At 41.5% G+C, this 13,968-nt stretch overlaps 1 protein-coding gene across 1 annotated transcript; it reads left to right on the top strand.

The window, feature by feature from the left end:
- Positions 1–503: 503 nt before the first annotated feature.
- ivns1abpa (influenza virus NS1A binding protein a) lies at positions 504–13,664 on the top strand. The gene is made up of 15 exons (XM_060884339.1): positions 504–681; positions 5,462–5,708; positions 5,831–5,967; positions 7,052–7,221; positions 7,346–7,421; positions 8,068–8,241; positions 8,325–8,450; positions 10,052–10,159; positions 10,599–10,713; positions 10,906–11,133; positions 11,621–11,742; positions 11,838–11,964; positions 12,055–12,186; positions 12,274–12,447; positions 12,549–13,664. The coding sequence occupies exons 3-15, from the start codon at positions 5,857–5,859 to the stop codon at positions 12,803–12,805; spliced, it is 1,920 nt and encodes a 639-aa protein (XP_060740322.1). The 5' UTR covers positions 504–681; positions 5,462–5,708; positions 5,831–5,856; the 3' UTR covers positions 12,806–13,664.
- Positions 13,665–13,968: the final 304 nt, after the last annotated feature.

Here is a 13,968-nt window from a genome sequence, read left to right on the forward strand (position 1 = left end):
CTGGTACCATGTTCATCTGAAGAGACATCTGAAAGCTTGTGGCAGTAATTTGGGAAATAAACACATATAGCTGACAACAACAGATTCATTCAGTCTTTCAACAAGATTTACAAATAGACATTGCATACAGCTGCCATCTTTTGATTTCCTGTTTGTTTTAAAAGAAATGTCATATACAGGAGGAATAAACATGTGGACTGACATGTAGAGGTGACTGAGTCTAAGTGAAAGATCGGCTGACTTTAAAATGATTACTAAGACACAGAAATATTCGTATTCATGTTGTGTTGCTCATTTTATTCAGCTTCTGTGTCCTATATTCAACCTAAACAATAGATCAGTGTGAAATCCAGGCAACGAGCAACACCGTTTATCCTCCACGTGACACGACACAGCTCCTAAAACCGGTTCTATCCGCCGTGCGTGGTCCCGCCCCCTGCAGCCTGTACTTTTCCGCAGGCGGGGCCACGGCCCGTGACGTCACTATCGGCGTGGCTTTTGTTAAAAGCGCGCCTCCCGTCCTCGTTGTCAAAAGCTCGTGCGCGCTTGTATCCGTCAGTGTCGTTGTTCGTGAGGATACTGGACCTGTGCAGATCCGACCCGTTCGCCGTTACCCGCTTGTTAGACAACTTCGAGTTGAACCCAAATATGTCTACCATCGTCTGCTGTCAAACGGATCAGGTAAGAACAGGCGCGTGCGTAGTGATTTGATAAAGCGCGCGCGAGGCGTGTCGTGTATCTATGTATATCTCTCTGATTATTCGTTATTATTACTTAAAACATCACAGATCTGTAGGAAATACAAATCGGTTTGTTATAATTGTTAGTTCTATTAAAAAGTAACTTAAGATCAGCAAAAAAAAAAATCAAGTCTGGCGCGCGCATGGCCGTGGCTTGGTCACGTGCTTTCTTCACGCGTGGTATATTTGCATGCACGAGGATGAGGCAATAGTTTTTTTTTTTTTTTTAAAAGAAATATTTAAATATATAATTAACACAATTTAATATCAATATAATTTATATCCTTGAGCTAAAAATCTTAAACTACGTACTATCTAAGTCATTGCACAATCTTTAAGGGTCGATTTCCTCCTAAAAATACAAGGTATAATGGAATGTTAATATAAAATACATTCATTTCTTTAGCTCGAGTGAGCTTCTAATTCATTTCTGAATAAAACGTATGTTTGGGGTGAATAAAAATCAGGGTTGGGAAGTTTAACGTTACTCCAATAGTAATGTTGGCGTTTAAACAGAACTCGTATAACAAACATTTAAAAAAAAATGAATATATATATATTTTATCGAGCTATTCTAGAAAACTGTATAGTGATTGACGCGTCTGCTATCCAATAGCGTTGCTCATACTTGATCGGCTCTGGCCAATCAGCGTTCAGGAGAGGTTGCTATGCTGTTGCTATAATGGGATATTTTTTTTTCCCCTTTTCGTCTTTTTTCTTTTTAAGCTCTGAAATATCTCATTTAAAAACAACTTAGGTTTCAGTTGTATCATTTGTCCAATAATAATTGTACAATTAACTCAACAGAATTAGGCTATACCGTCGTAACGGCTGCTGGTGTTTAACGCGCATGCGCGTAATATATGACCAGACAAAGGTCGAATACTGCACCAGTGAATAAAGTATAGTATACACTAGTCTATGTCTAATTTTCAGTTCTGTACTCAGTAAGCTGACAGAGGAGGGTATAATATTATAATTAAGGATAAGTAGTAATGAGTAAATTTTTGTATCTAATTAGAGTTATAATGCAGCTACAAGCCATACATCAACATTTACACTAGTGAAACACAAGCACTATTTAGTTTCCTTAGTTACAAGCTCACTTGGTAAACGCACATCTTATGTGCTTTAAAGAAATCACCAATTAGCATGAAATTTGGATGTTTGGTTCTATTTACATATGTGCTAGTCTCTACCAGTTTGGTTGGAGGGTTAGTGTCCATACTAATAACTATGTACACTCCAGAGAGACGTCATACTAATTATGAATATCTATAATAACAATAAGCATGGTCTCCATCAATATTTGCAAGTTGGCCGGTAAAGTTAGTAAAGAAATCATGTTAGTTGGGAACTGAAGTAACGTCGGACACTTCATGTGCCATTGGACTTGATTCATGATATGACTTCATCTAATTTGAAACAAAATTGAGAAAAGTTTGTTGCTGTAATTGTAGCTCTGTCGCAACACAATAGGGAAATTTCCCTTTGTGAACGTAGCATTACACGCTTCAGTGTACCGTAGATTTAAAAGAAATGTCCCCAGTTGATTAGGTCTTATTTTGAAAAAGAAATGGGTATTGAACTTCACTAAAACAATAGCTCTAGCTCTGTACTTAGAAATGTATAAATGTTTGCTGTCAGTGGAAACAAATATCCATGTAAACCAGCATAAAAGCAGGTACTTATGGCCTTTGTTCAAGTCACTAATTACTTGCTGATGTCCTTGAAATGTCACAGTTAGGAGACTGTTTCTTTGGTAGTGTTGTTGGAAAGGCAAACAATCTCTTTATTGGATCATTTGTTACTTTATTTTAACTACAGGATTACTGCATGTTTTGTGATCTATAAAATCTAAAGCTGTCAATTCTTGTATCTGATGAGAACCACTTACATTTATGGCATTTGGCTGATACTTTTATCCAGAGCGACGAACAAAAGTGCTTTTGAAAGCTCTATTAATGAATAGTCGCAGACTAAGATTACCATCAGTAAAAAAAAAAAACTGTTGGGAGGAAATATGGCAAGAAGAGCACGCAAATGAAATAAAACAAGTGCTAGTTTAAGTATTTCATGAAGAGGTAGGTCTTTACCCTTCATTTGATGGGAGCCAGTGACTCGGCTGTTCGTTCAGTTAAGTCATGATGTGGGACCTTACTTGTACCATAAGAGATGGTGGGACCAGTCGAGCAGTGCTAGAGGATTTGAGGGATCATGGAGTAGTGTGGGGAGTGAGGAGCGCTTTAAAAGAATAGGGTGCTGGTCGGTTATTGGTTTTGTCGCATCGGTTTTGGGAATGTGAGGTGGTGTCGTTTAGTCATGGAGCAAGGATTAAGGGAAATTCTCACACATGGATGAGCTTTCTCTTTGTATTAAGGACTGGTAGAAGGGAAGTTGGAGTTTTCTCTAGGAAATTACCCAGGTTCTCGTGTGACGTTTATGATGGAGTCATCTGCTTGCTCAAAAATTATTGAGAAATATTTGTTTTTATAGAAACATTTAGTTCTAAGGGACTTGTACAGCAAATGCGTCATTAAAGCAGATTAAACAAGGTCTTTATTTTTTCTTTCATCTAATGAAACTTTCTCTAAGGATATGTTTTGTCAGAGATAAAAACATCATTCTTTAGGCTTATACCAAGTTTTCAGGCTTGAGAACAGTATGGTTTCTTGCAACGCTCTCATAACATTATGAGGAAGTGGTTGAACGACTCTCTTTGGCTTTAAGTGATCGAAGACCCGGGCAGTATAGGCGTAGTTGAGTAGGATCTTAAAAAACCTTTAAAAAATAGAACGCGTAATGTATTTGTTGTTTTTGGGTAAGGGGGATAAAAAATATTTTCTTTTTCTTCTGAAAGAAAGGTCACCGCTATGATGATCACTACGTGAAGGATATTTAAAGCTACCAAGGCCATTTGTATTATAACATTTACCTCTTGTGTTCGACTGCTGGCTTTATGAGCGAATGGGGGGAAAAAAAACTCTGGTGGAGAGAAGGAGAAGATGCAAATATCGTCTCATAATGCACAGCTTTCTCTGGAGGGGGGGAAGCTTTTTTTTTCCCCTCTTTCCTTTCCTGCTTTTCTTTCTCTGGAAACGCCTCAGTGTCATTTGTTAAAGAAACAAGGAACAGAAAACAAAGCAAACCTGCACCACTTTTTTTTTGTTTGTTTTTTTTAAAATTCACTTTCATTACCTCACCACTTTGCGTTCTCTGTACATTCTGTCTTCCTCTATGACTTTATTTTTTTCTGTTTTAGTGTTTCACAAGCTTGGCATGTCCTTAAAAGCACATGTGGTGTAACTGTGCTGTTACTTCTCTTGTCTGTTCGGTCTCCAGATCAGACTGGTTGCTCTACAGAGACTTTTCTCGAAGCTTAAACAAGCTGTCGAAAACACGACAGAAAATGTAGAGCAAGGTTTGGCTAAGAAGCCTCTGTGGGCGTGTGAGTAGCGTGAGGAAGGGTCCCGTGGTAGCGATTAGTATAATTACAATCACACACACACAAACGCATCTATATGCGATCATCCAGTTTTGTACTTGGCAGCAGAGGCCTGCTTGTTAGGACAACGTTCTGCTCGTGCTCATCGTTTCACCGTTTTCCTCACAATGAGTTAGACTTGGATAACTGAATACTTTAGTAGACAGCAGAACAAGTCTCTCTTTATGTCTCTCCTCCACACGCAACGCTTTAGAGGTCAAAACCGCAGCAGAAGGATGCACAGTAATGCCTTATTGTTGCTTGTCTCCTCTTTTTTTTATTTATTTTATTTTTTTTATTTAATAAAACCCCCCCCTCCAAGCTCTGTCACGTTTCCTCTGTGTCCTTCACTAAAAACGTCACGGTCGTCTGCACAAAAGGTGACTTCTGCGTATGGTTGGCTGAGTCACACCAGACCTTTACCTACAGTCTAAGGTTTATCAACCCCCTACGGTTGTTAATGTAATTACATCACCTGGTCACTAAACCCCAAAACAACCACAGCTTCATGATCTCAATGTTTTGATTATTGATGCCTTTTAATATAAGACAGATGAGCAAAAAAAAAAAAACAAACAAGGATGTCTGGGGACAGCTGGAGGAAATTTCTTAGATGCTCAGTGCAAGCTTTGTTTCCAAATGTGTTCTTGTCAAACAATAAAAAGCCTTTTGAAATTTCTGGGCTAGAGGAATTGAAAAGAAAAGACCCGCTCCAGTCTGAGCCGGAGCACAGAGACGTGATCAGACAAAGGGTCAGTTTTAATATATTTTATTTTTCACATTGCACAACTTCTGGGATTTTCTCTGGCTGTAATTAAAAAGAAGGGATGAATTGTGTCGAATGAGTTGTGCGTGTGGTCTATGAGTAAGGTATGTAGTCACATGGCCAGGCCAGATTATAATGGTGTTAAGTTTCTTATTAGCGGTAGTAGCTTGAACCTGATTAGTAGCTCCTGTGTAAGGCACTTGGATTAATGAGCGCTTTAAAACTATCTGAGCTGGCGGATTTCACTGTGTATATAAAAACATCAGTACCAGGAAGTTCTTGGTTACTGAGCGTCTTCGCGTGACGAAACCTTGTATTCCGGTGACGTTTGTTTCACTTCAGGCGTCGATGGAAAACAAACATGCGTTTGGCTTAACACGCCTTCCATAAACAAATCGGTAGCCTTCTGTATAAATGTTAACCAATGCTGTGCCTGCTGTTGGTTCTGATGTGGTTCTGTTTCTTTCACAGGTTATAATACACGACCAACCTAGAAAAGGTTTCATTCTATAGCCAACGGGATCCCGAGGACTTGATTACAGTCGCTCTAAGCCTGGAAGTTTGCGTTAGTGCGGCTGCCCGCCCTTCCATTCGCTCTGCGCTCGCTGATTCCCTGGCATCACCTCTGCCACCTGCTCAGAAGTGAAGGAAAGACCTGGTTGTTTGACCCCCAACACAACTGCAAGATTTCTCCAAGAATTAAGGAATTTTTAATTAGGTAAACCCAACCCTCAGGGTGTCTACTTAAATATGTTGACACTGTGGTTACATTTTGAAGCACGTGTTGTATCCGTTTTAGTAAAATAATGACACTGTTTTGTTTCCCGTCTCTTCCTGCAGACTTTAATCCCAAAACCGCAAAGAAAATGATCCCGAACGGATATTTGATCTTCGAGGACGAGACCTTCCTGGATTCTACTGTCGCCAAAATGAACGCACTTAGGAAGAGTGGACAGTTCTGTGACGTCAGACTGCAGGTTAAATCATTAAATAATCAATTATAAATCTTTTACATTCTTGGTTTAGAGGTTAAATGCTGGCAGGAAACAGGAAAGTATTCAAATACGATTGCTAAAAATAAAAAAATCAAACTTTTCTCAGTTCCCATTAAGACAATTTAAAATCAGATGCACAGCATAGTTTAGAAATTCAATGTAAAATCTGATCAGTGTTTAAATGTCTAAACTGGAATGTATCTACTGTGATAAATTTATAGAAATACATACATTTTCACTCATGATTTATTTATATTTTTTTTTAGCCCTCACACGTTCTTTCCAAAATAAAATCACACATGCACTGAACACTGTTTGCCTTCTCATGGTCTGTAACACGCACACAACAGTTTCACCTGGTTTGGCCGATGAAAAACGTTTCAACAGCTGGACAGATTAGGATGCGCTTGTTCACTGCTAGGCTTCAAACTGTCTACCAAATAGGTCACAGAACTTAAATAACACTTCCTGTTGTTACTGTTAGTCTTTCTCTCTGAACACCTCACTTGCTTACAGTTTATTGCAAAGTCACAATACAAGGGTTGTATTTCACCCGAAGAGAGGAGGGTTAAGCCGAGTCAATCCTGAAATACGAAGCAGTGTAACAAATGACATGAGGGACAAAAGGAGAGTGTTGTTTCACTAGAACAAATTCCCAGAAACGTGAGTGGCTGTAACCCAAGTAGCATACGTTAAGTTACTAATGAAAAGGAAAGATGTAGAAAGACCTGTCCCAGTTCATTGTAGAGTGGTTACAGCGGTGTAACTTGAGTTAATCAAGACTAATCCGTGATGATTTGTTACATCAAAATACAGTGTTTCTTTTCCCCACAACTAAAAAAAAAAGGCATAGAAACCGAAGTGTCACTTTGGAATGAGTGACAGCTGTGATGTTTCCCTTGAAGCCCCGCCCCTTTATCCCATCATAATAATAATAATAATAATAATAATAGTAATCTCTTGTCTTAACCTGATTGCAATACTGTTGAAAAAATGTCCACCACTCTTACTGGTTCATGCCTTACACCATGTGTAGCTCTAACCTTCTGACCCCTGACTTCTCCAGGTGTGCGGTCATGAGCTGATGGCACACCGTGCTGTGCTGGCATGTTGCAGCCCGTACCTGTTTGAGATCTTTAACAGCGATCTGGAGACTCACGGTATCTCCCATGTGAAGTTTGAGGATCTGAACCCTGAGGCTGTGGAGATCCTGCTCAACTACGCCTATACTGCCCAGTAAGTCTGGGGGGAAAAATTACCATCAGCCCGTGTGCTTACTGAGGCTCTGGGGGTTATTTCTAAAGGCCACACGATTCAAGCGCATTCATCGGCCTGCGTTGCTTTCTTTTTTTTCCTTCAGATTGAAAGCAGATAAGGAGTTGGTTAAGGAGGTTTACTCTGCAGCCAGACGGCTTAAGATGGAAAGAGTGAAGCAGGTAATGTTTCAAATTGTTTATTACTCTACTTCATATTCCTGTAAAAACAAAAAAATACACACGGGTGCTCTATGAAGAGCCCAAAAGAATGAATACCGTTAGGAGTATAGATTTAATTTGTTACTATGTAAGTGAAATTCATGACGTCACAAAGATGCCTTGTCGATGACGTTAACAAGAAGGCTAGGCTAACTCAAACGAACACCCTGTACAGCCGTGATGAGCAGAAAAGCATCTCAGAAGCAACACAATGCTCTCAGGTCTCCATCAAACTCCTTTAGATGATTCAGAATGCAGCAGCACACCTTGATTCCATCTCTCCTATAAGGGCCCTCCCTACTTCGTGTCCTTCCTCTGGCTTCCTGTAGGCAAATTCAAGGCCGTGATTCTCACGTACGACACGTCGTCGTCTCTGCAATCTTACGCAATCTGGAAAGCAGAATTCATCAATATTTAAAAAAAACAAAACAAAAAAAAAACCCCTAACTTCCCCATTCCAAAAAACCTCTAAACACTCAATCCTGTATGATGGTTCTACTTGTATTGTATCATCCTCTGTTTGAGCTATCACTATTTCCTCATTTGGATGAAAGCATCTGCTAAGCGGTTAAACGGAAATCCAAAACGTCTGTTCTTCTGCTCTCAGATTTGCGGTGACTACCTTCTCTCTAAGATGGACTCCCAGAATGCCATTTCCTATCGTAACTTTGCCAGCAGCATGGTGGACGCTCGTCTGCTAGCCAAGATCGACTGCTACATCCAGGAACATCTTTTGGAGATCTCGGAGCAGGAGGATTTCCTCAAACTGCCTCGCTTGAAGGTGAGTTTATCAGGTGCGACGTTAAATAATATATTTATCCTCTTTAACAATGATGTATGATGAAACGTTGGCCTTCTGTGCAGTTGGAGGTGATGCTAGAGGATCATCTGAGCTTGCCCAGCAATGGGAAGCTGTACTCGAAGGTGATCAGTTGGGTGCAGCGCAGCCTGTGGGAGAACGGGGAGCCGCTAGAGAGACTGATGGAGGAGGTCAGTACTACGGTCCTCTTTAAGCTTGCCTTTTTTTTTTTTTTTTTTTTTTTTTTTTTTTTTGTTTAATTTGTTTTGTTTGGTTTTTGTTTTTCTCCCCATCACTTTGTTCACAGATTCAATGTTTAAGGGCTGTGAGCTGTTCACTTGTGCTCACACTCATCCCACAGGCTTGATGCTTTTGTTTTATCTGTATTCCATTCTTTTTTTTTTTTTTCCTTTTCTTTTTTTCTTCCCTCTCCTTATGCCTTACCACAAACCCCCCTCCCCCCTCCCCTTCCCTCAGGTGTTTTAAGAGTATATATTTTGCATTAGGTACAGTGCGGGGCTGTTACACACTCTGCAAAGGCGAGAGGTTAGTCCAGGTGAGCAGAACTCGAGAAAAAAAAAAAAGAAAGGAAAAAAAAAATCCGCCAGTTTGGACTTTGTGACGTACAGTAAAGCTCAGTCACCAAGAGCTTTTTGCTGTCTCACAGATGTCTGTTTCTTTTCTGACCAGGTGTGTGTGTGTATGTGTGCGTGCGTATGTACACACTCTGGGCATTAAAACTAACAGCTCTTCCTCCCCATTGATTTTTTTTCTCTTTAGGTTTATTAGAGAAAGCAACTGCAGGACTCTGAGCTGAGTGAAGAAGCCACGACAGGGGCCTCCATGGTAATGAGTCAGGAAAAAGACAAAAGAAAAACCAGGGAGCCACAGCCAAAGGAGAGCTGAGCTCCCATCTATCTGACACAACACACTCACATATGTACAAATGAGGTCTAGACTTGCAAAACCGTTTGGAGAAGAATCTTCGTTTGAACGTTCACGATTCCCGACTAAATTATTATTATTATTATTTATTTATTTTTATTTTTTTTTTTTACGAGAAAAACGATTCTATTCGATATCGACTGCTTAAAAGTTTCATCCAGCTGTGGAGTGCCAAGTGTGCTCGTTCATATCTGCTGGGTTCATAATAACGTCTCGATCTCTACAGACAAATTAGATTTTCTTCCAATACCTCAACTTTTACAAGATTTCTCTTCTCGATTTGCAATTTTTTTTTTATTTTTTTTTTATTTACATAATCGTTTAGCTTGAGAAGAACCTCGTGCAGCGTGGTGAGAAGCAGGAGCTGTTCGAATAGTCTGTCTCTGTGGAATATGTATGATCTCAGTTCTCCTCAGTCGAGAAGAAGAAGGATGGAAAAGAGCTGAAGATCTGATGGCTGCAGTCTACTTTTTTCCTTTCTCTCTTCAACCTTAAAATATAGTTCCTGGGTTGCAAAGCTGCCAGCAGCGTGCAAGTGTGTGTGTGTGTGTTGTGTGTGTTTTCCAAAAAAAAATACAAAATGCAGTGCTCAAACCTCGGGAGCACCAAAGAGCAGCTTTTTTTTGCTGTCCTGCTTTCACAAACAGCCCCTGAACAGAAAGCACATTGTATTCAGTCTTTTAAAATGGATTTCGCAGCGTTCTGCAGCCATCTTGCGGCGTACCCCCATCCCCTCCCTTTTCTCCCCCCCCCCATCCCCTTTCTTCCTCCTCTCTTCTTCTCCTCCGGGTGTGCTGTTGCCATGGAGACCGCCACATGGGTTCTTGTGTCGCTGTGTGTCTTGCAGGTGCAAATGCTGTACTATTCGGCCGATCACAAGCTGCTCGATGGGGGCCTGCTTGAGGGCCAGGCCGAGGTGTTTGGCGCTGAGGATGACCGCATTCAGTTTGTGCAGGTACATTAAAACCAGCACCAAACCGGTTTAGCCCTGCCATTCAGTACAGCGAACATTGTTAAAGTGCGATATTTTAGATTGAGAAGGCTAGCTACTTTGTGGCCCAGAATTTTTCTTTTTCACTTTACTTTTTTTTCATGCAAGGATGCATAAATAATTTAGACCTTAATCTACGAATTTTTTATTTTTTTTTTTGTGGCTGTAGTATTAAAGTAGTTAGCCTGGATTCTAATACAGATTAGGATCTAGAACGCCCAATGACCTTGTTTGCTAACAGCCCCATAGAACGATCTGCCTGATTTGTGAACGTTAGTGTACAGAGAATGCTAAGTTTGTAGGGTGCGCCTTGTAGCATTGTAGCTTTTGTGGGCCACAGAAGACTGTTTGTGACTGTGGGCCTTGGGAAGGGTATCTGTAGCTGCACTGTGCATTTTTTTAGAAAAAGACACCACGAGAGAACGTTCACAGGCAGCTGAGCAACAGCTCCTCCGGCAGCCTCTCGCCCGGCTCGGCTAAACAGGAGTGGAAGTACATCGCCTCTGAGAAGACCAGCAGTAAGTGTCTTACTCCAGTGCCACACGAAAAGATGGCCATAAATGTAAATAATTTGCTAAAACCAGAGCTCTTTATTGGATCAGGAATCACATGCGTAGATTTTGTATCTCTGGATAAATTTCGGTTATCGTGATCAGTGTAATAAACGAGCATTCACGTTCACACCCGAATCTTCAATTATACTCTCGCAGACAATACCTATCTCTGCCTGGCGGTGCTCAACGGCGTGCTGTGTGTCATCTTCCTGCATGGGCGGAGCAGTCCCCAGGCCTCGCCCTCTGCCACGCCCTGCCTGCAGAAGAGCCTTAGCTTTGATTCTCCACCCCAAGAAGAGGATCAGGAGCGTCTTCTGGCTCCCATGCACTATGCCCGCTCTGGCCTTGGCACTGCCGCGCTGAACGGGAGACTGATTGCTGCAGGTTGGTGTGAATTGCATTCTGAGATGCTTTTCTGCTCACTGTGGTTGTAAGGAGTTGTTTTTGTCAGCATGAACCAGTCTGACTGTTCTCCTTTTGACTTTATTACTCAGCATGGCATTTCTCAGAAAGTGGTTTCATACCTTTTTATTTAAACTCTATAGACTGTTGATCAACAGTTTTGGAAATGCTTAAACTAGCACATTGGGCCCCCGGAACTCGTACAATGGTCAACAAGATCCATTTTCCCCTTTTCTGATGTTTGCTTTTCACCAGCATCTGCATTTGTTTGTGAATTGCTCTGCTGACACATGATTGGCTGAATAGAAATAGAGGAAGAAATATCTATTCTGTCACCATATCAAAACTTTCACTTAAGCCAAGTGTAAATAAATACTTAAATAGCAAATTTGCATGAAATTGGATGACTGGAATACCTATTAGTTGTCAAACATGAAGTAGATGACTGTAGTCATGTTCTGGTTGTCAGGTGGTTATAACCGTGAGGAGTGCCTGAGGACTGTGGAATGTTACGACCTGAAGACTGACAGCTGGAGTTTTATTGCACCGATGAGGACACCACGGGCGCGCTTTCAGATGGCAGTGCTTATGGTACATATGTGTGCATCTTGCCAAAACAAGTAATATCAGGCTTGCTGTCAACATGTGACTGCTAAATAAACAACTCATTCTCCTCAACCAATCAGGGGCAGCTGTATGTGATGGGTGGCTCCAACGGCCACTCGGACGAGCTGAGCTGCGGAGAGATGTACAATCCGGATTCAGATGAATGGACCCAAGTGCCAGAGCTCCGGACCAACCGCTGCAATGCAGGCATGTGTATAAGCCAAAGGTGACTCGTGAACTGGCTTGTTTAATTGTCCTGACTATTTATTGTTGGCTTGCTTTATGTTTTTGTTCTAGGTGTCTGCTCTTTCAACAATAAGCTCTACGTTGTGGGCGGATCAGACCCCTGTGGGCAGAAAGGTCTGAAGAACTGCGACGCTTTTGATCCTGTGACCAAGGACTGGACTAGCTGTGCCCCGCTAAACATCAGTGAGTTTCTTCTCTCCATTCCAGTTATTTGGTCTGGTTCTGCAGATGGTTCTGGTTCTGAAGCCTGTGTGTATGTTCATTTCGCAGGGAGGCATCAGGCAGCTGTTTGCGGGTTGGATGGTTATATGTACGTGATCGGAGGAGCAGAGTCCTGGAACTGTCTGAACAGTGTTGAGCGCTACAATCCTGAGAACAACACCTGGACCCTGGTCGCCCCCATGAATGTGGCTCGGAGAGGCGCCGGCGTGGGCATCTATGCAGGTAAACAAGCAGACTAAGTGTCTTAAAAGTATTGCGGACTGGTTGGAGTTTTTGCTTAAGCACTCTGAACGTAAATTTAAAGGGAAGGTTTTGTGTCACAGGTAAGCTGTTTGTGGCGGGAGGCTTTGACGGCTCTCACGCCCTACGCTGCGTAGAGGTCTATGACCCGGCGCGCAACGAGTGGAAGATGCTCGGGAGCATGAACTCGGCACGGAGCAACGCTGGCGTGGCCGTTCTTGACAACCTCATCTTCGCAGTGGGTGGCTTTGATGGCAACGACTTCCTCAACACGGTGGAGGCGTATAACCCGGAGCTGGACGAGTGGAGCACCTGTGCCGAGGCTTTCAGCAGCGCCTGATAGGTGTGTTAGACAGGACGGGCGCAGAAGGGAGGGGAGTGTTAATGGGTAATGTCTCTCTCAAACTAACAGGCTTAGTGACGTAATCGTGCTTCGTGACGTTGTGTATGTTAATGGGAATGGGGAGGGGCTTTGTACATGGGGCAGGGATGTTATGTGGGTCTTCAGTGAAGACTGACGAGTGGAATGGTGGGGATGAGTTGGGGGGGGGGGGGAGTCGCTTCGGGACACAGTAATTTTTCTGTACATATTTTTTTTTCCTTTTTTCCATTAGCTTTTTTTTTTTTATTTTACTGAAATTGCCAATCTTTACTGCACATTGATTGTACTTTTTGAATGGGTATTTAAGTTAGGAACAACTTTCCAGTAAAGCACTGGCAGGGTTCCATGTTCAAGGAGATGAGTTGATTTTCAGGTAGTGCATTTTTATTTTTGAAATATTAGCTTACACATGGTTACGTAATAGCCTTACTCATCGAACAATCACTTGCAGAGCTTTTTATTTTCACGTTAACTGTTATGCAGGATTGGTTTACCAGTCAATAACAATGGCCTTTTTATATTTTTGATACACTTCTGATTGATAGATGAGCTAAGCAGACGCACACCTTAACAGTGCCAGTATAGTTTAATGAGTATACACGAGTGCAAACGTTTCTGCTAAACTAACATCCGCAGTTGAACTAATTCATGACTTTATTTTTTCCATTACAATGTCTGATATTTTCTGGTAAGAATTTGAGGTAAATAGTTCTTCACACTTTTTTTTTTTGCATTCAACTGAAATGGTGAGTGAGATTCTGTATATCACTTGTTACAAGCTGATATTTCTTAACAAATAGATCATTTCAACCTCCAACTGTGTTCTTGTGTCCTTTATGACCCGCCTATGAATGTGTTCTTTAATATAATGAAATGATTGTGGTGCGAGGCATATCACACGACTATAATGGACTGTGGCTCTTGAGCTGAATAGTGGTGAGATTACACTAATCTGGTTTGTGTGTATCCTGTGTCTTAATTTGAAGTGAGAGCGTCATGCTTTTCCATGACAAAGTGGCAGCCCAAAAAATGTCTTTATTTAGAAAACCAGGACACACATCTTATTTTTGTGTGTGTGATTACTTGCACAAGGATTATATGAAATGGCTCAACATTTACTT

The sequence above is a fragment of the Tachysurus vachellii genome, chromosome 12, assembly GCF_030014155.1.
Source record: "Tachysurus vachellii isolate PV-2020 chromosome 12, HZAU_Pvac_v1, whole genome shotgun sequence".
In the NCBI taxonomy this organism is placed as follows: domain Eukaryota; kingdom Metazoa; phylum Chordata; class Actinopteri; order Siluriformes; family Bagridae; genus Tachysurus; species Tachysurus vachellii.